At 64.6% G+C, this 22,770-nt stretch overlaps 4 protein-coding genes across 4 annotated transcripts; 2 read left to right on the top strand and 2 right to left on the bottom strand.

Annotated features, from left to right (window-relative positions):
- The first annotated feature begins 460 nt into the window (after nucleotides 1-460).
- Nucleotides 461-2,418, top strand: LYPD2 (LY6/PLAUR domain containing 2). The gene is made up of 3 exons (XM_060611740.2): nucleotides 461-628; nucleotides 1,596-1,715; nucleotides 2,144-2,418. The coding sequence occupies exons 1-3, from the start codon at nucleotides 568-570 to the stop codon at nucleotides 2,347-2,349; spliced, it is 387 nt and encodes a 128-aa protein (XP_060467723.1). The 5' UTR covers nucleotides 461-567; the 3' UTR covers nucleotides 2,350-2,418.
- A 3,774-nt stretch (nucleotides 2,419-6,192) lies between these two features.
- On the top strand, nucleotides 6,193-7,408 carry SLURP1 (secreted LY6/PLAUR domain containing 1). Its single transcript, XM_060611739.2, has 3 exons — nucleotides 6,193-6,318; nucleotides 6,676-6,795; nucleotides 7,098-7,408. The coding sequence occupies exons 1-3, from the start codon at nucleotides 6,246-6,248 to the stop codon at nucleotides 7,283-7,285; spliced, it is 381 nt and encodes a 126-aa protein (XP_060467722.1). The 5' UTR covers nucleotides 6,193-6,245; the 3' UTR covers nucleotides 7,286-7,408.
- Nucleotides 7,409-10,096: 2,688 nt separating this feature from the next.
- On the bottom strand, nucleotides 10,097-13,532 carry THEM6 (thioesterase superfamily member 6). Its single transcript, XM_060611443.3, has 2 exons — nucleotides 12,831-13,532; nucleotides 10,097-10,799 (listed from the first exon to the last, which is right to left on the bottom strand). The coding sequence occupies exons 1-2, from the start codon at nucleotides 13,341-13,343 to the stop codon at nucleotides 10,686-10,688; spliced, it is 627 nt and encodes a 208-aa protein (XP_060467426.1). The 5' UTR covers nucleotides 13,344-13,532; the 3' UTR covers nucleotides 10,097-10,685.
- A 5,159-nt stretch (nucleotides 13,533-18,691) lies between these two features.
- On the bottom strand, nucleotides 18,692-22,770 carry PSCA (prostate stem cell antigen). Its single transcript, XM_060611442.2, has 3 exons — nucleotides 22,537-22,770; nucleotides 20,865-20,972; nucleotides 18,692-19,233 (listed from the first exon to the last, which is right to left on the bottom strand). Exons 1-3 carry the CDS (start codon nucleotides 22,586-22,588, stop codon nucleotides 19,019-19,021), a joined length of 375 nt encoding a protein of 124 aa, XP_060467425.2. The 5' UTR covers nucleotides 22,589-22,770; the 3' UTR covers nucleotides 18,692-19,018.

The following is a 22,770-nucleotide window of genomic DNA, read 5'->3' as shown; positions in this document are numbered from 1 at the left end:
CCTTTCTGTTGACCCGGCACCTTCCTGTCTTTGTCCCCTTAAGCCTCCGAGTACACTGTGGCTGGTTGTCCAGGCGGCAGTCCGCCCCCATCACTGTGCCCCACGAGGGGGCGTCCCGGGGCACCCTGGTAGCATTGGAACTCTGCCAGAGCCCCTAGACCCGGACTCGGCCCTGGAGATAGGCATGGGGACCCAAGGCGGAAAGGGTGCCAGGCAGAGGCAGGAACGGGGGAGGAAGGAGAAGATAGGGGGCCCAGGTAAGGGAGTCACAGGGAGGTGAGGCCCCCAAACGGCAGGGAGGGGTCATCAGGGGTAGGGAGGGGCCCCAGGCTGTGGGAGGTACAGGAGTGGGGAAGGGGACAGGGAGGGCGGGAGGAGTGGGGTGTCGGGTGGAGGCGGGAGGGGCCCCAGGGGGCGGGGGGTGGGTCTCCACGCCCCAGCCGCCCACAGGAAACCCAATCGCACTAATCTGCTCGGCTGACCGGTCGGGTGGCTGCGCCGGTGTCTGCTGTCCCCGAGGGCAGGCCGAGGGTGAGGGAGCAGTGGCTGCGGCGTGAGGACTGGACCATGAGGGGGGCACGGCCGGTGCTGCTGGTGCTGGTGCTGGCGGCCTGCAGCGGCGAGCTCGGTGAGGGGTGCGGGCAGAGGGGCCCGAGCAGAGGCGAGGTGGGGCGGGGAGGGGGGTGAGTGCGAAGGGAAGGGCAGGGCCCTCAGCCCAAGCGAGGGAGAGGTGGGTGCAGTACCAAAGGGCCTGCGCCCAGGGCTGGGACTGGCTGGGTGGGCTGGGGCGGCAGCAGAGGCCCCGGGTGCCAGCTGGGGACCTGCCTGTCACTGGGGGCCTCGGGCCGCAGAGGGCACCGTCAGAATCGTGCTCCCTGGTTCCGGGGCCACGGTGGAGGCGGGCCTTGGGAGGCGTCTTGGGAAGACCAGGAAGGCTCTGGGAGGTCCGAGAGACCAGCTAGGGGAGACACCCCAGCCCCTCGGGGCCCCCACACCCAACCAGGAAAGGAGCTGGGCGGAGGGGAAACTGAGGTCAACCTGAAGACACAGGGCCACACGGTGGGGGAGAGGGCCCTGCGGCCTCACTGGGCTGGGCGGCCAGGCCCAGCTGGGCTCCTGCGGTGGGACGGGACCCAGCAGAGGAGGGGAGGGCAGCACACCCGGGGGCCCCCCCGGCCTGACCTGCCTGGCCTCTGGGGCCATGGCTCTCCCCGCCTCTGCTAAGCCGATGCCTGTGGATGCACGCAGCCCGCACCCCTCCTCACTTGTTCCCGAGGCCCCACTGCACCCCTCGGTCGGGTGCTGCTCTCTGCTGATGAGGACCCCGAGGGGGTGTCCTGCCGCACCAAGGCCCTCCCTGACCCTGCAGGCCCCCCCTCAACGCCTCCAGAGCTGCCCGGTCCCCACCTCGGCCCGCCTCCCCTGGGAGCGCACGTTGTCCCCAACCTCCTGCCCAAACCTCCTGAATCCTCCCAGAGTTTCGGTGGGCGGGCACCCCCCGGGGGGCGTCATCCCCCTCGAACCCGGGCCTCCAGGACAGAGGGCTGGGGAGGCGCAGGGCCTGCCTGACGCGTCCTGTGCCGCTTCTCACCCAGTGGGGGCCCTGAGATGCTACACCTGTCACGAGCCCACCAGTGTGTCCAGCTGCGTCACCATCGCCACCTGCGGTGTCAACGAAACCATGTGCAAGACCACCCTCTACTCCTTGGAGATAGGTCAGCGGGGGCTGGGCGGGGCAGGGCTGGGGTCCCAGGGTCAGAGCTGCCTCCCGGGTGTCACCCCTGGCCAGCTGTGGGGGCCCCGTGCACAGCGCGCAGCCACGGCCCCAGCCGTTTTGCAAAAAGGGCTTTTGGTGGAAGCCCTTCGCCCCCCCCCCCCGCCCCTGCCCCCCTCTTTCCTTTAACGGAAACGCGCCTTCAGCCTTGCTCGAGGCACCTGGAGAGGAACTGCCTCATCCAGCCGGGAATCCCCATGTCAGCCGCTGCGTCCCTGGCACGTAGGACCCCCACGGTGGCGGAAGGAAAGAGGAGGGGGACTGAGGTGCAGCAGTGACCCCCACCACCACCACCACCCCGGGGTCACGGGGCCAGGCCTGGGGGCCCTGGGGTTTGGGAGCTGACCGGGCCCCCAACGTGGCCCACAGTGTACCCCTTCCTGGGGGACTCCACGGTGACCAAGTCCTGCTCCAGCAAGTGCGTGCCCTCGGACGTGGACGGCATCGGCCAGACGCGGCCCGTGTCCTGCTGTAACAACGAGCTGTGCAACGTGGGCGGGGCGCCCGCCCTGGACGGCCGCCGCAGCCTGGCCTTCGTGCTGGCGCTCCTCCTGCTCTGGAGCTTTGGACCCTAGAGCCCTCCCCCCACACCCACACCCCTGCAAGCCAGCCCCAACCGCTCTTGAAGAAGCACCACCCCTGCACCAGGCGTCCTGTGTCTGCTTTTGGGTGCCCTGCCCACGGGGGGCCGGGGGGCCTACAGCTGCGTCTCCGGCTCCGTCAACCTCGTCCTGTGTCCCCCGCGGTCCCTCCCCAGCCCCTCCCCTCCCCTCCCGGTCTGCCTCTGGGCTGTCTCTAGGGGCCTCCTCTCCACGTCCCATGACGTGGTAAGCGAGGACGGTCACTAGGCCTGTGACACCCACGCAAACCCTGTGGGGGAGGAGGCCTGACTGGGGTGGGGCAGAGAGGGGGACCCCGCAGGCAGGGCAGCACCTGCCTGCCAGGGCCGGGTCACCGGTGGCTTCTCGGAGGAGGGGCCCTCAAGGCCAGGCTTTGGATGACCGAGACATTGGTTGGGTAGAGGAGGGCAGGCCAGGCGGAAGGAAGCCCCGGGCAGGAAGAGTAACCTGGGATCGGGGATCCGTCCGCGAAGCCCCCACCGCCCGCTCACCTGGCCCCCGGGCAGGGCCCTTCCCCGCCCGTGCTGACACGGTCCCCTATGTTGGGTGGCGGAGAGGGCCACCAGGCACGTTCTGCCTTCTCCGGGCTCGCCAGGCCCCGCTCCCTGGGTGCCCGGGGTGGCCCAACTCCAACGCGGAGGGGACCTTCATTCCACCGCGGCCTCGGGCCAGCCCAGAATCCTCCAGACATCTTCCCAGGAGTCACCTGTCCGGCAGGCCTCTGGCCCCAGGGACCCCCAGGCCTGCACCTGTGTTGGGACTCGATGCTCTCACGTACACACACACGTTTGTGCGCACACGTGCGGTCCTGGGGCACACATGGCAAGGGCCCCGTGCCTGAGGAAGGCAGGCTCCAGCCCCCACCCCTGCCCAGTGCTGACCTGCCCCCAGGGCCACCTGAGGGAGGTGAGAAGGGGAGGGGAGGGCCCTCAGTCACCCCGTTCCCCCGGCCTCTCCTGGGCCCCTGGTGAGCTGGCTCAGTCCTGGGAGGGGACACGGCACCAGCGTCCCGCCACGCTGAGATGGGGCCGGGAAGGCCCCCATCTAGTGTGCCAGCACGCTCCCCGCGGGCCCGTGGCCCCGAGCCCAGAGAGCCCTCACAAGCAGCCATCACCCCTCCCGGGGCTTCCTGCTCTTGGATGGGGGACGGCAGCAGCCAGGACCTGAAGCAGGTCTGTCCGGGGGTGAAGGACACCCCGCGCCTCTGAGAGAGGAGACGCAGGGCCTGAAGGCCCCAGATCCCCAGGACCCCAGGACCCCCAGACCTCTGCTTCTTGTGACATGACGTGCAGTCTCAGGGGCTCTGTGGTCCTGAGCCAGCTCTTGGGGGAGAGGACGCCCACAGCCCAGCAAGCCCCACCCACGTGGCCAGCACGGACTGGCCACGTAGCATGACCACCACCCTCCAGAGAGCCCAGGCAGACTCCAGGAACAGCAGGGAACTCAGAGGTCAAGAACGGCCAAGAGCTGACCAGATGCCTCCCTTTGGGGGTTAACTCTGAGCTCCGACTTGGTCACGAAGGAGGCGCTGTCCACATCCATTCAACACACCCCTCACCTGGCTTTTCTCGCGTGTCTCACAAAAGCGAGGAGAGTGGTGGGGACTTGAGACTTACAGCCTGGGCTGAGACTCGATACACACACACACACACACACACACACACACACAGCCTTCCAGCCAAACACGGGAAAGCTGTGCGCCCCTGTCCTGGCTGTGCCCCTCCTCCCTCTCCCGCCTCTGCGGGCGGCAGAGCACCCTCTCTGCCGTCCACACCTCCCAGGCTTTCCCTGCCTGGGCAGGGGCTCTGCCATGCCACATCCACCACCACTCCCTCGTCTTTACGGCTGCCCTCGCGGACGACGACGCTCCGCCTGGTTTACAGGTGAAAGAAAGGGGGTCAGAGGGGCTTATGGTCACGCAGGTGGAGCCGGGACCCACTCAGGCTGCCAGGCTCCACACCAGACACTCCCTGGCTCCTCTCGCAACATCCTGGGCGCGACTGTGGACCAAGCCCTGGGGAAGGGCTGCCCCTGTTGCTGCCTGTGCCTGCACCTGCCAAGTGTGGCCCAATTGATGGTTTGCAGCAACCGTGGTCTCTTCCTTCCCAAGTAACGCCCTCCCTTTGTTTCCTCGGTCCACAAGGCCAGCTCACGCCTGCCCTCGAAACTGCCCTGGGTCCTTGGGCCCATCCTACAAACAGGAATGCAAAGTCCAGCGGGGCAAGGGAGTCACCCCAAGGCCACACACGGAGTCAGCAGCAAATCCAAGACCAAAACCCAGGCCTCCTGAGTGCCAGGCAAAGCTCCTCCCAGCATGCTGTCCCTTCTGGAGACTGGGATGTGACTCCGTACCCTACAGTAGGGCTCACCCACCCTCCACCACTCTGCCTGCTACACATTCACACTCCTTCATCTGCCGGGTACCCCCCCATCTACTCACCTCCTGCCTCCCCCCATCGCCCTCCCTCCACTCACGCACTGCCTTCTACCCATCCACTCCTTCAAACATCACCCACCCCCCCCACCCATTCACTAATCTGTCTACACATCCACCTACCCATCCATCTACCCACCCATCTACTCATCCATCCACCTACCTGCCCATTCACACATCCGTCTACACATCCACCCATCCATCCATCTACCCACCCATCTACTCATCCATCCATCTACCTGCCCATTCACACATCCGTCTACACATCCACCCATCCATCCATCTACCCTCCCATCTACTCACCCATCCATCCACCCGCCCATTCACTCATCCATCTACACATCCACCCATCCATCTACCCACCCATCTACTCATCCATCCATCCACCTGTCCATCCACTCATCCGTCTACACATCCACCCATCCATCTACCCACCCATCTACTCATCCATCCATCCATCCACCTGTCCATCCACTCATCTGTCTACACATCCATCCACCCATCCATCCACTCACTCAACCATCTACACATCCACCCACCCACCCACCTGTCTACCCAGCCATCTATTCACCCATCCATCCACCTGTCCATCCATCCATTAGGTCCTCAGAGGACTGAGAAACCAGAGAGGCTGGAACACCAGGAAGACCTATGGACGAGGCAGCTCAGTGGGCCTTAGAGCATGTGGAAGATGTGGGGCTGGGATTGGGAGACCAGAGAGGGTGCCCGCCGAGAGGCCGAGCACAGGCAAAGGTGTGGGTACGGGAAGATTTGCGGTGGGGAGTGGGCAGTGAAGGAGGCTGGCAGGCCAAGGGGGGGCGGGGGCGCTGAGGGGTGGGCAGAGCCCTGCTGTCTGGGGCCTAAAACTGAGGGAAGCCCAGGCTAGGTCTAAAGGTCATTTGCAGGGAAGGGGCTGGCAGCGATTGAGGGCCCTCTCTGGAGCCCCACACCCATCAGCCTGGGAGGAGCCTGGGGGGCCCAGACCATCCGACCTGACACGGTCCCTACACCTTACCAGGCAGGCACTCACCCTCCTCTGCACGCGGCCTGACTCCCCACTCCCTCCGGACCTCTGGTCTGGTGGGCACCTACGCCAGGGAGAGGGACACCTGGGTGTGAAGGACGCTGGCCTTGGCCCTGGTTGGGCGTGACATACACCTGAGTCTGGGCCACAGGGGGCTCAGCACCTGTGTGGTGCTTGTGGGCCAGCACCAGGTGGCTAGAGCGAAGAGGGGTCCCGGTCCCCACGGCCTGTGAATGATTGGCCCGCCCACCCGCCGTGCCACCTCCCACCTCCGCCCTGTCCCGCACCACCCTGCTGACTCACACGCTCCCGCCACCACCTGGCAGGAACCACAGAGAGGGCAGGGTATAAGTGCCCGCAGAGGCGGCCGCTCCCCGCTGCCGGGCACGGCAGATGGGGCGGATGGCCCGGTGCGGGGCTCTGCTCCAGCTTCTGCTGCTGCTTGCAGCCTCCTGCCTGCACGCTGGTGAGTGGATGCCTCCTCTGCGGGGAGGGGGGCCTCTGACACCCCCCACTGGGCTCCTCCCCCTCCCCCTAAATGAGCCTCCTGGATCCTAGAGCCTTCGCTCGGGACGGGCTTCGAAGCCCTACTCTCCAGGCGGGAAAACCAAGGCACAACAGAGGAATGCAGCGTTCCAGTCCACGGGTCGGAGCCCCGGGCCTTGCAGGGTTGCGGCGAGGCGGGCCGCGTCCCCCAACAGGGATGGCGAGGGAGACAGGCCAGGGGGCACGTGGGGTACGGCCCAGGGGTTAGACCATACGCGGCCTCCTCCAAGATGGGTCTCAAGGCCAGGCGACGACGTCTGCCCCATCCCTCGCCCAGGTGAGGCCTTCAGATGCTTTACATGCGAGCAGCCCACGGCCATTCATTTATGCAAGAACGTTACTCGCTGCAAGCCGGAGGCCACGGCCTGTATGACCACGGTGGTGCTGATGGAGGCCGGTGAGTCTGGCCCACAACGGGCCGGGGGGGCCGCAGTGGTCACCTTCCCCCAGAAGGCCCTCAGGACTGGGGGTGGGGCCCCGAGGCGGAGCCCCCACGGCCTGCCTCTGTGGTGCCGCACGAGGGCGGCATCGGCCCCGGGGCCCCAGGCTCCCACCTCAGGGCTGGGACAGGAGCACGGACGGCTTCCAGGCCCAGCCATCACTTTGGGGGCCGCAGGGTCAAGGGCGTGGAGGTCGGGGCAGCCGGGGAGGGCACGGGGCCGTGGCGGAGCAGGCGCTGACACCTGCCCGCCCTGGCAGAGTACCCCTTCAACCAGATGCCCCTGGTGACCCGGTCCTGCTCCAACTCCTGCTTTGCCACCGACCCCGACAGCATGGGGAGCACCCGCGCCGTCTACTGCTGTTTCCGCGATCTGTGCAACTCCGTGCAGGCCACCAAGCTCGGTGTCAGGGCCCTGGCCCCGCTGGGGGCCCCACTCCTTCCCTGAAGGGCCTGCCACCACCAGAGGCCACCCGTAGCCGCACGCTTCCAGAAGCTTCCGGTTAATCATGGGACTCAAGGGGTGAGAGCCTTGCCAGGGGCCTCCCTGCCCGCTTGCAGAAAATAAACAAAGTCAGGGCAGAAATGACCTCTTTCCTTCCCGGGTGCCGAGAGCCCCCGGAGCTGGCCTCCAGGGGAGCTGAGCTGAGTCAGGCCCATTCTGGGCACCTGGCCCTTTTCTCACCCAGGGCCGTTTGGCCTCATTTCACAGAAGGGGAAACAGAGGCTTGGGAGGAGAAACGCATCCTGGGCCAGCCTTCCTGCAAACCAGTCCCACGGCCCCGGAGACCAGGACAGGCTCCCTAGCCCAAGGCAGATCTGTCCCCACCCCTAGAATCTGTCCCGAGACCCTGGGGGGCATCGACCCCACCCCTGCCCCCTGGGTGGAAGGGAAGCTGAGGTCAAGGGTGGGTATGTCTCGCTCCACATGTCCGGCACGGGGGTGCTGCGGCCGCAGCAGGGGACGCTGGGCAGAGGGCACAGGGGGGCACAGGCTGCCTGCCCCATCGGCCCAGGCCTTCCCGAGTGCACGTGGGATGCCTCTGGGCCAGCTGACGCCCACACACCTCCACGCGCTTCAGTCACCCTGCCCCCCGACATTGGGCGTACCATGACCTTGGCCCCGGGGGACAGCTGGAGTGAGAGACCATGCCCATGGAGCACTGAAGACGTGCCAGCTCATCCCAGACACCCAGGGCCAGAGCCGGGCTCCCTGCCACACCCCCAGCCAGCCAGCCGGGCGGCAGCAGCTTCGGCCGCCGCCGAACCTCAGACCCCTGCTTCCCCCTCCTGAGGTCTGCCCCCCACCCGCGGGCCACGGCCTGGCTCGGCAGCACTGTGCGGAGGTGGAGGCAGGAGACACGTCCAGTACACTGCACACCGGCAGCCTTGGGGCCTGAATGACCCCAGGGTGTCACTGCCCCTCTCCAGGCCCCAATTCCCCTCGCTGCCCTCTGGCTTGGGCACTTTCCAGACTCCGCATTATGGCCAGGCTTCCAGAGAGTCTCTACCAGGCCCAGGATTTGGAGGCAAGGGGCCCGGGCCCCTTGGGGACCACGGGGACAAAGTGAAACGTCACTACAGCCCTTTCTTGGCCTCAGCTTCCGGTGGGGCAGCAAGGATACGGCTTCTGAGCTGTTCAAGGTGCGGGGGGAGGGGGGGGGGGAGTGAGACTGCGCACCCGGCTCCACAGCCACCTCACCCCTGGAGGAAGCAGGTGGCTGGCCAGGCGCACCCGCGGGGTCTTCACACAGTGCCAGCCTGGCAAACAGAGGGCACCCCTGCCCCATCACCACCTAAGCACGGGGCTACCCTGCCCTCCCCTGGCGGGAGCTGCCAAGTGACCTGAGCCCAAGGAAAGCCCTTGCTCTGTCTGTAGCCCTGAGGACACCTGAGGTCAGATCTGCACATCCCTGCGTCCCGCCCCCCCCACCCCCAGGAGCTGGGGAGGCCACAGGTGGGGCCCCGGGAGGGCTGGCCCTGGGGTGGCCGCACCAGCTGCCGACACTTGGGGCCTTAGGATTGAGGAGGTGGTGCGTGGGGTCACAAAGAACGCAGAAAGAGGAGAGATACCCCCCCAAGGTCACCTGGTTCCTAGGCGGGGAGGGTGGGGCAGCCCAAGCCCCACCTTGGCCAGCCCTGTGCCCTGGACGCGTGTCCCCTGGTCAGCAAAGACCCCTCTGTGGTCAGACCTTCTCCAAACAGAAAAAGCAAGAGGGAGCCTCCCCTCCCCTCTGCCCCCATCTGGCTGGGGTGTATCTCCCTCGAGCGGACAAAGAAACTACAGCGCCCCTGGGACACAGGGACGTCCAGCCCAGATGCCCCACCACCTTGAACACCTCACACAGACACACGGACCCGTCCTGCCTCCTCAGCCCCTGCCCTGCTCCGGGTTGCCAGCTGGCAACTCACCACCACCGGATGGACCTGCTGGGACCCAGACCCACTGTGCGCAGCTTCCCGTCCACAGTCCCCGTGGGGAATCTGTCCTGACACCTGTATGGACCCCCCAAGTTCCCCCGCCCCAGGTTGTCCCTGGTCCTTCACTCCCTGCAGAAGCCCAAACACCCTCGCGGGCTGCAGGCCGGCTGCTCAAGGCAGGTGGGAGGCCCGGCCTCGCCAGCCACGTGACCTCAGCCGGGCCGCATCACTCCCCCATCTCCGAAGGCCACGTTGCAAACCCAACTTTTCCAACTACCCGTTCTTTTCCGGGCCCCCGGACTGGGGCCCTCCTGAGCAAGCAGTCAGAGCACGACATGGCCCATGCCATCGCTCACCTGTCTTCTATCCCGGTGGCCACACTTCCTGTCCTCTTTGAGGGGCTTGCAGAAGGGCCCCTGTGCTGTCCCCACCCATTAAGGTCCACTGACCTTCTGCCCCACCTGCTGTCCCACTTCCCCGCCCCAGCAACCCCAGAGTCTGAGGCCTAGCCTCCCAAACTCTGGAGGATCACGGACTGGACCCTGGGACCAAACCAGAAACCTGCACCAGCCATCCGCAGACTGGGACATGGGACAGCAAACCCCAAGAGATGGGGACAAGGAGAGCACCAGGGTCTGCAAGGGGAGTGGGGCAAATCCTTCCTGGCCTCGGTCCCATGCTCTGTGCAAGAGGGGCCAGTCCTGCCCTGCCCACCTAGTCCCTAAGTTTGTGGGACCCCGAGAAGCCTAGACAGCCCCCATACCAGAAAACACCTGTGGGGGCCCGCTGCTTCCCTGGGGGGTGGGGGCTTCAGAAATGAGGTCTTCCCCCAGCACACTGACATTAAAAACCCTTTAATCTTGGGGTTTCTTTAAATAAAACAGAAACATTGCAGCTTTCCCGTTGCAGCTGTAAGGCAGAGATCAGCGTGGGGGGCAGGCAAGGAATCAGGGGGCATCCCTGCGCTCCTGGCTCCAGCTGGCGGCCGGGTTCCGGGACAGGGTGGAAGGAGGCAGCTCTGGGGCCCCGGTGGCTCTGACCTACACCATGGGGCCCCAGACTGGCTTCACCCACAGGGTGGGGCCGAACTCCCACCCCCCACAGCCCACGTGCCAAGGGTCCTGGGCCTCCCACTTTTCCCGTCACCTCCACCCTGAGGGCAGAGCTGTGTCAGGGCATCTGAGTCACCCCCATCCCGTGCCCAGCACAGTATGGGGGAGGGGGACATCAGTAATGGGCGGAGGGGGAGGCCTGAGCGGGCTGGGGCGGTGGAGGGGGGGGCGGTGCTGGGCCGACAGGGTTGGTCGTGGACCGCTCCAGCTGGGAGACGTGGGCCTGGCGGGTCCATCCCGCACCCTCTGGCCCTGGCAGGCAGGGACCGGCAGGCAAGCGCCCCCACGTTGAGGCTGGCGGGCTGGGTGTGGTGGTCATTGGTCCTTGACGACATCACTGAGGCCGCTCTCAGCCCTGAGCAGCTGGCTGCTGGCCTCGTTGTAGGCAATCCAGTGCCGTAGGTCCTCTGGCAGCTCGGGGGGCTCCACCTGCAGGGCGACAGGGGGACATTCCCATGGCCCCGCTGTCCGGGGGACAAGCAGGGGTGCAGGGAGGGGTGACATTCCCACGGCCCCACTGCCCCGGGGACGAGCAGGGGTGCAGGGAGGGGTGGCATTCCTACAGCCCCACTGCCCCGGGGACGAGCAGGGGTGCAGGGAGGGGTGGCCAGCCAGGGTGCGGCCTTCACACCTCTGGGCCTCTGCTCACACTGTTCCCCCTGGAACGTGTCCTCCGCCTCCCCTTGCAGGTGGCCCTCCCTGAGGCCCCCAGTGCCATTCATCCTCCTGTCTCGAGACACTATCCTCCTTCCTCAGGCCTGTCTCCCCAACAGGGCCACACCGGAGCCGTCCGTGTGTCCCCAGAACCCAGGCAAAGCCCTCTGAGGCCAGCTGGCTGGAGAGGGGTGACGGGTGACCCGGAGCAGCCAGAGGCCTCAGGAGTCTGGAGCAGAGGAGTGGAAGGGTGGCTGTCAGCCACCCTCTGCTGGGAAAGTGCTGGACGGGGGCTGCCGTGAACCTCTCTTCTCCAGCGTACCACGAGAAGCTGGACCAGAAGCTCTGGGCCCACTGCTGCGATCCCCCCGCCCCCCCCACCCCACCCCCACGCAGCCAGCCATCATGGGGAGGCAAGAGGCTGCCGGGCCAGGCCTGAGAGGTCACAGGCCTCGGGGACGGGCTTGGGGTGTTCCCAGGGGAACGGGGACAAGTAGAGTGGCAGCCCTGGCCTCCCCCGGAGTGAGGGGAGCTCTGCTCAATGTCCAGGCTTTTGGGAACACTCTCCTCCCGGCCAGCGGTGGCGAAACCGGACTTGGAGCATTTCAGCCCAGACACTGGGCTCAGACTGCCCCGCGTAGGCTCTGCCTGGGGCCCACCTCACCTAGCCTAGGCACCTGGGTTCCTCCTGGCCATGCCCTGGCCCTCCCATCTGTGGCTGGGCATCCTCGGGCACACCTGCTGAGCCGCACTATCGGCTCTCTTGGAAGTCGCTTCCAGCCCCCACCGGCCACCCGGCACCCTCTGTTGTAGGAGAGACTCCCTCTGTCTTTTAGTCCCAGCTCTCAGTCCCTTGACTTAAAGCCTCCGTGACCAGAGACTCCCCACGCCGGCCTCCTTACACGTGAAAGGGCGTATGGAGCATCTCTGTCCCTATGGGGTGGGGGACACCCAGGACCTTTGGGGGGGTGTCCAGAGACAGAAAACCAGGGAGCTATGCCCATGGCCTCTGTGAGCCTCAGTTTCCCCACCTCCGGTATGGGGGAAAGACCACCCTCTCACGATTAACATGAGACCGTGTTCCTTGTTCAGGAGGCACCTGTTCAAAGCCAGAGAGGGCAGCGCCCTCGTTTAGAGCACCCAGGGGTTGGGGCAGGCCCCGGCTTTGGCACGGAAGCTCCTGAGGCAAGTTTTCGGGACGCCGCCTCAGGCCGGAGCCTGCCCTGGAAACCATTCCGGTGGTGGCGCGCTGCCGTCCCCAGGGCTGTCGTCCCCAGGGCCCCGTTGCCACGCCGCGGTAGCCAGGCTGGGCTGTGCTGGAAGGAGCAGGCCCTGGGGAGGGTCCTTTGGCCCCACACGGGCACTGCGGCCCTCTCGCCAACTGGAAAAGGCAGAAGGGCTTGCAGCTCTGTGAGTTCAGTCCCCCAACCCCAAACCCAGGTGGTGGTGACCCAAGCCCTCAGCTCCAAGCTGTGTGCACGGGAGAGGCCTGGTCAGGGCTTCCCTGTTGGGGGAAAAGCGGGGGGGGGGGGGTACCGCATGGGGTGGCATGGAGTCCTGAGAGGCGAGCTTAAGAAGTGGCAGGCGGGGAGCACGCTAAGAACGTGTATGAGGAGTGGATTCAGGGACCCTGGGAGCTCCCAGGGAGAATGGCCATCAGTGAAGTGAGGCCCTGGGTCCAAAAGTAAGGGCTGGAGTGTGGCACTCAGCGGGACAGGAGCACCCCAAGGGGGTGGCCTTCCCTAGAGGAGGGGGCAGGGACCAGGAACCCTCAGGGGCCCGGGGAGGGGGGAAGAAGGTGCTCACCCTGTGTTTGCACAGGTGCTGCACGACGCGCTCCGGCGAGGTGCCCAGCACATGCTGGCGGGAGCGCAGGAGCGCGCACACGAAGCCATCGCGCAGGCTGATGAAGCGCGCCTCCAGGTAAAACGCTCGGTCGTCCCAGCCCAGCAGGCGGGTGCGCACCTCGAAGGGCTCGAACAGGCGCAGCGAGCGGCGATAGCGCGCGCACGAGGCGGCCAGCACGGCGCGGGCCCCGAGCGCGCGCAGCGCCCCCAGCACCCCGCAGCGCGTCAGGTGCGCGGCGCGCGCCACGTCGGCCTCGCGCAAGTAGCGCGCGTTGTTCATGTGCAGCAGCAGGTCCAAGTCCGAGGGCAGCACGCGGCCCGCGTAGCGTTGCTCGGCCAGCAGGTCGCGGACGCGCGGCTGCAGCAGGCGCGCGCGCAGCACGGCGCACGGCACGCGCACCAGGTACCAACCGTCCAGCAGCGCGAAGTAGACGAGCGCCAGGACCAGCGGCGCCACGAGCAGCCCCAGCATCGCGGCGGCAGGCGCGGGGTGCGGCGGAACCCGCGGCGCCGGTGCCGACCGGGGCGCGCTGCGCTGGAGCCCGCCGCGCCGGTGCCCGCGCCCCGCCTCGCCCGCTCGCCGGAACCGGCGAGAGCCGAGCTACCGGAGCGAACCACCTCGCGAAGCCGGCTGGGGAGGGACGCGCCGGAGGCGGCTGGTGCCGCAGGCCGGGGCCCCGCCCTCCCCGCGCCAGCATCCCCCCCACCCCGGCGCCCTCAGTGGTCCGTCCCCCCCCATGTCCGCGCGCCTCCCGCCCCGCTTTCGCTTTCGCCGCGCGCCGCGCCACAGCGGCATCTGGCGGTCGCGGCCCGCGATGCAGGCGCAGGAGGGGGCGAGCTGGTCCGCGGCGTCTCCCCCCGCCCCCCCCAGCTCGCTGCGAGCCCTCTTGTCTCTCCCCAGCCGTCGAAGATTCGGTCCCTGATCTGAGCAGAGGCAAAGGCTCCAGTACCTCCCGGCCCAAGTTGCAGGACTTTGCAAAAGAAGTGGACGCAGCCGTCCGCAGCGGCACTGCTTCAAGACTGTCCTGGAAACCGACCCTCCGACGCTCCAAAACATCCAGGGGCTCTCCACCTTTGCAGGGCGCCCCAGCCCCAGAGCGCATGCGGCCGATTCAGGGCGCATCACAGTCTGGCCCCTAAGCCTTTTCAGTCCCAGCTTGTAACCTCATTACCCCCACCAGCACCACTCCCACCCCCAGGTCCTGGCAATCTCAAACTCATTCCCAAGCATTCCCATCCTTGGCCCGTTCAGAAAGGGAGCATATAACGCCCGCAATGGGGGGAGAGGACTCTGCAAATGTAAAGGGCTCGACAGGGGCCTCATAGGTGTCACGAGCACATGGGATGCGGACCCAGCAATGTGCAGCAGGCACTCCAGCGTCCTCTCTGTCCCCTTCTCGGCAACACTGGGCAGGAAAGCCCGGAAGAGGTGCATCCAGCTTTCCCAGCCCGCCCCCAGCTTGCCAGTGACCTGGGAGGCCACCTCCTTAGGTCCGCACTGGGGCCCTGGAGAGGTGGAGGCGGCTCTGAGAACAGCACCCCCCAGCGGCCACACTGAGAGGGCTTTGGTCCAGTCCACACCGGGCTCGGCTCCGGTCGACTGCCAGTGCCACAATGGCAGGTGGCTTCCCTTCCCTCAGGCACCATCAGGGCAGAATTCTTTGCTTTTCTGGCTTTGCTTCTGGGGCCAGTAGTTGGGCAGAATGGGATCTGGGTTTTCCTGGGTCCTTGGATCTGCTTGGATACTCCGCGGACAGGAAGTTCATTCTCAGGGCGGACCCAGATGCCCCAGGAAAGCCTGGGGGTAGGAAAGGCCTTCCCCACGCATTGTTCAGCCTTGTCCCTGCCCTGGCTCAGCTCCACACCATCTGTCCCTGAGGCGGGACAGCTTCTCGGGATGAAGGTGTCCTTCGATCCCCCTGGCAGCTGCTCTGTGAATGCAGCCTGGTCACCCCCCCTTGTCCCACCCCCACAGCGGGGGCCTGCTTCTAGAAGCCTGTTCTGGAAATGTCAGTGAAGGTTGGTAAACAATAGAATGGGGGGGGGGTGGGGGATGCTTACAAGACCCCTGCCCCCATCCTCTGACAGCCGGGGCTCCCTCTGCCAGGGACCCTCCCCTTCCATCTTCCCCTTCCCTGACCCCCAGACAGTCTAGATGCCCAGAACCCTGGTCTCACTGTGCCTTTACACACGCTCGATTATGTCAGCAGGGACTGCCATCTCCCCGCTGGACCCCGAGGCCAGGAGGTCACTTTGATGGCCCAAACCCAGGGCCAGCACAATCGATGCCGGCCAGGAGCTCCCCAGGAACCAACTTCTTCTTAGCCGCCCACGCCCGGCTGCATCAGCACCAGATGCGGGCGTGCTGTGGTGGTCATGGCAGATTGTTGGGGGTCTCGGGCAGGTCAGGGACTCCTGGGCATCAGACCTGGAACCCCTCTGCTCTGGCTTCGTATCTGAGAGGCAAAGAGGGAGGAGGGGCTGGGAGACAGCTGACAAAGGTGGGGCCCCCACTCCCCCGCTGCCAGAGGGTCTGACATGTGACCCCTGCACCCCCTCCAGTAGAGCCCCTACTGCACCCCAAGTCCAGCCAGGGAGGAGCAGGGCTCACAGAGCAGCGCCCAGGCCGCTGACAGACACCGCGCCCTGCCCACCCAGTACTGTCTTTACAGACACCTGAGTGGTCGAGGGTGGAGACATCAGCAACCTGGTCTGGGGGCGTCAATCCCAGCCCGAGAGGGGCCAGGCAGACGGGCCTGGGACTGGCCTTCCGGGGAAGGGAGGGCTGCGCCAGACCACCTCCAGCCTGGGGCTGAGTGTGCTGCTAGGGTCAGAGATGACCGCTCAGGGAGCGCCCTTGGAGGCCTGACCTAGGTGACCGAGCGCACAGGGGAGGATGGCTAGGAGCCAGCTGTGTGGCCTCAGGTCAGTTCCTTCACGTCTCTGTGCCCTGCCTCACCGGGTGGTGGTGAGAATCAATGAGTGATTGCATGGGAGACCCATGAGAGCGCACCTGGCCTCTGGTAACGGGGTTGTGTGCTATATTATCTCCTACTGTGACAGCCGCAGAAGGCTGGGACAGTGTCCCTAACACGGAGAGTGCTCGGGAAATGGCACCTTTTTTTTTTTTTTTTATGTTTTTTATCTAATTTTGAGAAAGAGAGAGAAAGAGAGTGCAAGCAGGGGAGGGGCAGAGAGAGAGGGAGACACAGAATCCAAAGCAGACTCCAGGCTCCGAGCTGTCGGCACAGAGCCCGACACGGGGCTCGAACCCACGAACCGCGAGATCATGACCTGAGCCGAAGTCGGACGCTCAACCGACTGAGCCCCCCGGGCGCCCCTTGGGAAATGGCATCTTAAAAACTAACGTGAGTCTGTCTGTCCAGGGGACCACCTCAGCCACAGGTGCAGCCGTGAGGGTCTCTGTTCCTTACTATGGAAAGATACATGTTTAGAAAGCAGTTTGCCGGGGAGCGTGCGCAGCATGACCCGGGCACAGTTTCACAGTGTGCATCTGCGCGTGTTTGCACGCGACGCGTCATGAAGACGGAAAACGGTGACCCACGTTATCCTAGGGTTTGGGGAGCCGAGTCCTGTACGCTCTTCTTTCTCGCCGTTCCCTAGTTTGCGAAGATGAGGCGGTGTGGGGAGAGGGAGGTGGGGGTCCCGGCCAGACCCTGCCGTGGGCCCGCAGCTGAGGGGCCCTGGGCCTCTGCAGGTGGAGCCCCTGCCGTCCCCACCCAGGGGAGCAGGAGGAGGCCCCAACGCGCTGCGTGTGCGGAGGGACTCCTGCCCTTCCCTCTGTCCTGGAGTGAGGGAGGGGCAAGGCTGGCCCCCTCGGGCTCTCAGTTTGAGGCCACACGAACTTGGGAATGGCTCAGGAGGTCAGAGGAGTCCCCGGTCCGGGGAACGGAGGACCCAGCGAGGTCTCCCACTTCTCAGGGCCCGCCGTCCCTCTCCCCTCACCCTGGCCCAAATATTTCAAACCCAGAAGCCCGGGACAGGGTCTGGGGGTCCGGGGCACTGCCTCACTTCCCGGAGCCTCACCCCGGAGGAGGACCCCTGCCTGAGGGTGTGGCTGACGTGTGGGTCGCCGTGGGCTCCCTTCCTTGCTCGGTGGACGGAGGCCTGTCCCTCCGGACTTCCAGGCCCTGCCGTGGCCCCGGTCACACTGGTGTTTGAGATCCTCTCTGTGCTTTATTCCTTTTCGAGCTCCACCTGCTAACATGGCACATATTTCTGTATTTACCCTGTTCACCTGACCACCCCCCCCCCCGACCCTGTCCGGTAAGCTCGGTGAGCGGGGGTGTCTCTAGGGTGTGGAGGGAGGTTGGCGAAAATGCATCCCAGCGTGGGAGACCGCTGATTCTGGCGTGCCTGGAACAGCGCCTGGAACGTAGTAGGTGCTCCACAACCACTGGCAGGACAGATGCACCAGTGTCCTCTACAGTCACCTGGCCAAGGTGGACAAGCCCAAACTCCAGCCCGGGCCACACCCTCATGGGCCTGAAGCTCTGCCTGAGCCCCCCCGCCCCCGCCCCGACCCAGTTCTATGGTGCCCTCTCAGGAAACAAAGCCCCAGCCCTGGACCCTGGACCCTGGACCCTGGACCCTGGACCGGAGCCAAGCCAGGTCTATGTGCTGAGCGTGCCTGGGGCCCCAGAGGGACGGGCGTGGGAGAGGCCAGAGCCTGCACGGAGCCGAGCCTGAGCTGGGCCCCGGAGGCGAGGAAGAAGCGAGGAGGACCAGCACTGGAGGTCACTCGGGACGCGCACAGGGAGAGTCTGGGCCTCCGGCCTGGACTTGTTGGTCAGTGTAGCCCTGCCCCAGCCCACCCCAGAGCTCCAGAAGCCGGGCTCTAATCCTGCTTCACCCACCACTCAGTAGGGGTCTTGGCCAGAAGCGCCCTCCTGTGCAGGTTCCCGCCCTGGCTGCGCTCACACAGTCCACCCCACGTGGCCCACAGGTCCTGGCGCTGGAGCCCCCAGGGGCAGGGAGGCAGCCCCTGTGTTTTCCAAGGGGCTTTCCCAGGAATTGAAAAGGCGAGGCGGGGACCCTAGGCTCACAAGCACTGTGAAAGGACCCCTGCTCCCGGACAGGAGGGACCTGAGGTCAGGGGGCAGGGGGCAGCTTCGCTGGGGACCCTTTTATAGTTTGAATTTTTCACCGTGGGTGTGGAGAACTTACAGCGGACAAAAGAAAACATTTAGGAAACAGGCAGAGGGAAAGGACAGGGCGGGGACGCCGAGGGGGCCTCACACAGTAGCAGCCCCTCCCACCCAGAAACCGCTGGGTCCTGTGGATCCTCAACACTCGCAGCAGAGGGGGGGTCCCAGGTAAGTATCTGAGGCTCAGAGAGGGCGAGTGATCTGAGTGAGGCCACACAGCAAGAGACGGGGTCCCCAGGGATGCCGCCCTACCTTCTGCAGCTGTGTCCTCCCTTCCCGGTGTCTGACATCTGTTTCTGCCCAGGCTTGGGCTCCACCCCATGTGGCTGGCTACGGACATGGCCACAGCGCACGGATGTGGATCCAGGTGGCATCCAACACAGCCCTGGACCCCAACCCTGACTCCCACCCGGGGGCGCGCGACAACAGAGCTCTCTGCAGCTAAGTCAATGGGACTTTATTAAGGGCCTACTGGGTGCTGGGGTTACTGCTCCAGGACTCCCAGGGACATTGGGAGCTGAACCCCCTCCACACCCCATCTCTTGGGGCTCCCAGGACCTCTCACTCCCTGCCCCTGATTCTACTCAGTACATTTCATCTCAGCCTTTGTGGGGCCCTCCTGAGTGCCGGCTCCTTGCTGGTTACAGGGGACCCTATGAGTGGGACATGGCTCAGCAGGTAGAGGTGGAGGGAGCGGTCAGGGAAGGCTTCCTGGAGGAAGAGTATGCCTAAACGAGGATTAAGGAGTGGGTTGGAATGTGGGGGTTGTGTGGGCCGTGTGCAGGCTGTCGCGCATCAATACAGCCCAGCCTGCCGGGCAGTGGGAGCGGGGCAGGAGTCCTAGGGAGCCATGGAAGGCTAGAAAGGGCAGAGGGGCATGGCCCGACCCGAGTTAGGGTCCAGGAGGGGCCTCGACTGGACCAGGTGTGTGTGAAGAGTGCCCTGGGGCCCCTGGGACACAGTGGGGTCCTCCTGCCTCCTACATCCGGCTAGGGCCCCAGAGCAGCAGGCCACCGAGAGCAGTGAGCAGCGTCAGGGTGACAGGAGTTGGCTGCAGGGCATGGGCCCCGTTGGCATTGCACAGGTCACTGGAGCAACACGTGATGTTCTTCTTGCCCAAGTAGTAGTTCTGGGAGTCCTCCACACAGCGCGAGGTGCAGCCCTTGCTAATGACGGTCAGGAAGCCAACAGCACCTGGGGGTGGGGGCCGCTCAGCTAGGGCTGGGTCCTGGGGGTTCACCCACCCGGCCTTTTCCCAGCTCCCATGGCCCTCTTCCTGTCTGACTGAAACTCTAGAGTCATCCCGGTGACTGCCTCAAGACTGCCAGCAGTGCGAGGGCAGGCGCTTGGGCTCATCTGTATCCACATGCCCAAGGCAGCCAGACCTTCTGCTGGGCACTAGACATGCCTAATGAATGGGTGAATGCAGATGGATGGATGGATGGATGGATGGATGGATGGATGGATGGATGAATGATGGATGGGTAGGTGATACAGGGGGATGGATGGGTGGATGGATGGATGGGTGGGTGGATGGATGGATGGATGGATGGATGGATGGATGATGGATGGGTAGGTGATACAGGGGGATGGATGGGTGGATGGATGGATGGATGGATGGATGGATGGATAGGTGGATGGATGGGTGGTGGATAGATGGGTGGATGGATGGATGGATGGGTGGATGGGTGGATGGATGGATGAATGATGGATGGGTAGGTGATACAGGGGGATGGATGGGTGGATGGATGGATGGGTGGGTGGATGGATGGATGGATGGATGGATGGATGGATGGATGATGGATGGGTAGGTGATACAGGGGGATGAATGGATGGATGATGGATGGATAGGAGATACAGGGGGATGGATGGATGGATGGATGGATGGATGGATGGATGGATGGATGAATGATGGATGGGTAGGTGATACAGGGGGATGGATGGGTGGATGGACGGATGGGTGGGTGGATGGATGGATGGATGGATGGATGGATGATGGATGGGTAGGTGATACAGGGGGATGGATGGGTGGATGGATGGATGGATGGATGGATGGATGGATGATGGGTGGATGAATGCAGGAATGGATGGATGGATGGATGGATGAATGAATGATAGATGGGTAGGTGATACAGGGGGATGAATGGATGGATGATGGATGGATAGGAGATACAGGGGGATGGATGGATGGATGGATGGATGATGGATGGATGGATGATGGATGGGTAGGTGATACAGGGGGATGGATGGATGGATGGATGGATGGATGGATGATGGATGGATGAATGCAGGGATGGATGGATGGATGGATGGATGGATGGATGGATGGATGGACGGATGGATGAATGATGGATGGGTAGGTGATACAGGGGGATGGATGGATGGATGGAGGATGGATGGATGGATGGATAGGAGACACAGGGGGATGGATGGATGGATGGATGGATGGATGGATGGATGGATGGATGGATGGATGAATGCAGGGATGGATGGATGGGTGGGTGGATGGATGGATGGTAGATGGACAGATGAAGGGTGATGGGTGGACAGACAGACAAGGGATAGGTGGGGGGGGGGGGATGAACAGATGGGAGACAGAGCAGCTGTATCCATGGGTGGATACATGAACAAGTGGCCAGGTGCACAGAGGATGAGCAGTTCAGTGGCGGAGACCTAAACCCAGGTGCTTTGAGTCCCTACCAAGGCAGGGAAGGAGAGGGCAAAAGGCAGGGCAGAGCCACACCCAGCCCGGGGCGGGGTGGGAGGGTGGGAGGGAATCTGGGCCAGGTCACGCGGAGGACTCGGGGGGCGGCAGGGCCACTCACGGATGCGCTCGGTCCAGCATTGGGTATCAGAGCGGGTGCAATTCTTCACGTGCAGGCAGTTCTGGTTGCTCACCTGGGCCTCGCAGGAGTAGCACTGCAGGGCACCGCCTGGGGGGTGGGGGTGTGCTCAGAGGCTGCCCTCCCACAGAGCGGGAAGGAGCCTCATTTTCTCGTCTGTCACACTTTCCAGGCTGCTGGGAACGTGCAGGAGCACAAGAGGCTGCCGCAAACTGGGACATCCTCACGGGGAGGGCACTACGCTCATCAAAGCCCACCCGGGGAAGGCTCCAGTGCCCGCTTCCTGTCATGGCGTCTGGAATCCACCAGTAGTGCCCCAGCCCACCCCTCCGGGTTTTAAAGCTCTGTTAAAAAGCCTATGGTTCATGGGGCGCCTGGGTGGCTCAGTCGGTTGGGCGGCCGACTTCGGCTCAGGTCATGATCTCGCGGTCGGTGAGTTCGAGCCCTGCGTCGGGCTCTGTGCTGACAGCTCGGAGCCTGGAGCCTGTTTCAGATTCTGTGTTTCCCTCTCTCTGACCCTCCCCCGTTCATGCTCGGTCTCTCTCTGTCTCAAAAATAAATAAACGTTAAAAAAAAAAATTTAAAACCACCTTTCTTTAAAAAAAAAAAAAGCCTATGGTTCAAGAGGGAAGGGGGTGACGCACCCCTGGGTGGGAGCTGGCTCACCCCACTTGGCAGCCAGCCCAGCTGGGCACGGGGCAGGTGGGCGCAGAGTGGACAGACCTGCTCACGTCCTTCCATCGCTGTCCCTAATAGCCTGTGCAAACCCCACCCAGCCTCCCAGGCCTCCCTGGTGCTGTGTGATCGGCATGGGCCCCGGGCTGGGTCCTGCTCTGTCCCTGGGAGTAGCGGCCCCAGCTGTCACACGATGTTTCCTCCGATCAAAACAATGGTGGAGCTGGGATCCAAGTCACCCAATTGCAAGCAGGCCCCGTGCTGCCAGCCCTGTGCTCGGGCACCACACACACCAGCTGACCTCCAGCAGCCTGTCGGGCCATTGTCATGATCCCCACTCTCTAGCAGAGGAAGCTGAGGCTCTGAGAGGTTTAGCGATTACCCAGGATGGGAAGAGACCGAGCTAGGCCTGGAGTCCAGACCAGAGCAGCGAAGGCCCACACCTGCCCCCCCCCCCGGGTGTCTCCTGTCCTTGCTGCCCACAGTGGACCCCAGGGCTGGGCCTGGGGAGGGGACCTAGGTCCTCTGAGGACAAACCTCAGCCCTCTCCCGGTTCACTCTTCCCTCCTGCCTCTGTGGCACTTCCTAACTTGAGGCTTTTTGCCCCTGTGCTTCCTCTCTACTCTCCAGGCTCTCAGTGCCTCCCTTGTCCGTCTGCCCTCCGAGCGCCAGGCCCTGCGCACCGCAGTCAGGAGAAGAGCCCCGCGTGCCCTGCCCGCTCTGGGTGAGCCATTACTCCATCCTGGCTGCACCGCCAGCCGCCCCAGAGGGGGACGCGGGCAAGGACAAAAGTCCCTTCTTCCTGCCGCCGCCTCCGCTTCCTTCCACCTGACCTCCCTGCTCCCTGTCCCCCTCCTCCACCTCCTCTCTCTCTGTCCTTCCGGGTGGGTGCTTTCTCTGAGGGCCCCCCGGTCTCCCTGGATTGCCCCCACCCCAGCCCTGTTCCCGTGGCCCTGTCCCGGGCTGGGGGAGTTCTCACTTGGCTGCAGGGCCAGGCCGATGGCCAGCAGGGTGAGGACGACAGCCTTCATGGTCACCAGCGGGCAGCGGTGGCGTGGACCTCGGGGTGGCTTTATATCGCTTCGGCTGGCAAGGCGGAGGCTCCACTGCCCACTATCAACACGGACGGGTTCCCCGCGGCCAGCAAGCACCACGGGTAGATCCCAATCTCCACCCGCCCGGCCAGGCTGTACCCCGCCACTCCCTCTGTCCT

This window comes from Panthera onca, chromosome F2, assembly GCF_046562875.1.
Source record: "Panthera onca isolate mPanOnc1 chromosome F2, mPanOnc1 haplotype 2, whole genome shotgun sequence".
NCBI lineage: Eukaryota > Metazoa > Chordata > Mammalia > Carnivora > Felidae > Panthera > Panthera onca.
This window is presented reverse-complemented; position numbering and strand designations above follow the sequence as displayed.

What these genes read in the sequence shown, in the direction of transcription:
- LYPD2 (XM_060611740.2), top strand. Translation starts at nt 568, where the DNA reads ATGAGGGGGGCACGGCCGGTGCTGCTGGTGCTGGTGCTGGCGGCCTGC. An exon ending in GGCCTGCAGCGGCGAGCTCG is followed by an intron (nt 629 to 1,595) that starts GTGAGGGGTGCG and finishes CTTCTCACCCAG; the next exon opens with TGGGGGCCCTGAGATGCTAC. An exon ending in CCTCTACTCCTTGGAGATAG is followed by an intron (nt 1,716 to 2,143) that starts GTCAGCGGGGGC and finishes CGTGGCCCACAG; the next exon opens with TGTACCCCTTCCTGGGGGAC.
- SLURP1 (XM_060611739.2), top strand. Translation starts at nt 6,246, where the DNA reads ATGGGGCGGATGGCCCGGTGCGGGGCTCTGCTCCAGCTTCTGCTGCTG. An exon ending in AGCCTCCTGCCTGCACGCTG is followed by an intron (nt 6,319 to 6,675) that starts GTGAGTGGATGC and finishes TCCCTCGCCCAG; the next exon opens with GTGAGGCCTTCAGATGCTTT. An exon ending in GGTGGTGCTGATGGAGGCCG is followed by an intron (nt 6,796 to 7,097) that starts GTGAGTCTGGCC and finishes CCGCCCTGGCAG; the next exon opens with AGTACCCCTTCAACCAGATG.
- THEM6 (XM_060611443.3), bottom strand. Translation starts at nt 13,343, where the DNA reads ATGCTGGGGCTGCTCGTGGCGCCGCTGGTCCTGGCGCTCGTCTACTTC. An exon ending in AGCACCTGTGCAAACACAGG is followed by an intron (nt 10,800 to 12,830) that starts GTGAGCACCTTC and finishes GTCGCCCTGCAG; the next exon opens with GTGGAGCCCCCCGAGCTGCC.
- PSCA (XM_060611442.2), bottom strand. Translation starts at nt 22,588, where the DNA reads ATGAAGGCTGTCGTCCTCACCCTGCTGGCCATCGGCCTGGCCCTGCAG. An exon ending in CGGCCTGGCCCTGCAGCCAA is followed by an intron (nt 20,973 to 22,536) that starts GTGAGAACTCCC and finishes CCCACCCCCCAG; the next exon opens with GCGGTGCCCTGCAGTGCTAC. An exon ending in ATGCTGGACCGAGCGCATCC is followed by an intron (nt 19,234 to 20,864) that starts GTGAGTGGCCCT and finishes CCCCACCCCCAG; the next exon opens with GTGCTGTTGGCTTCCTGACC.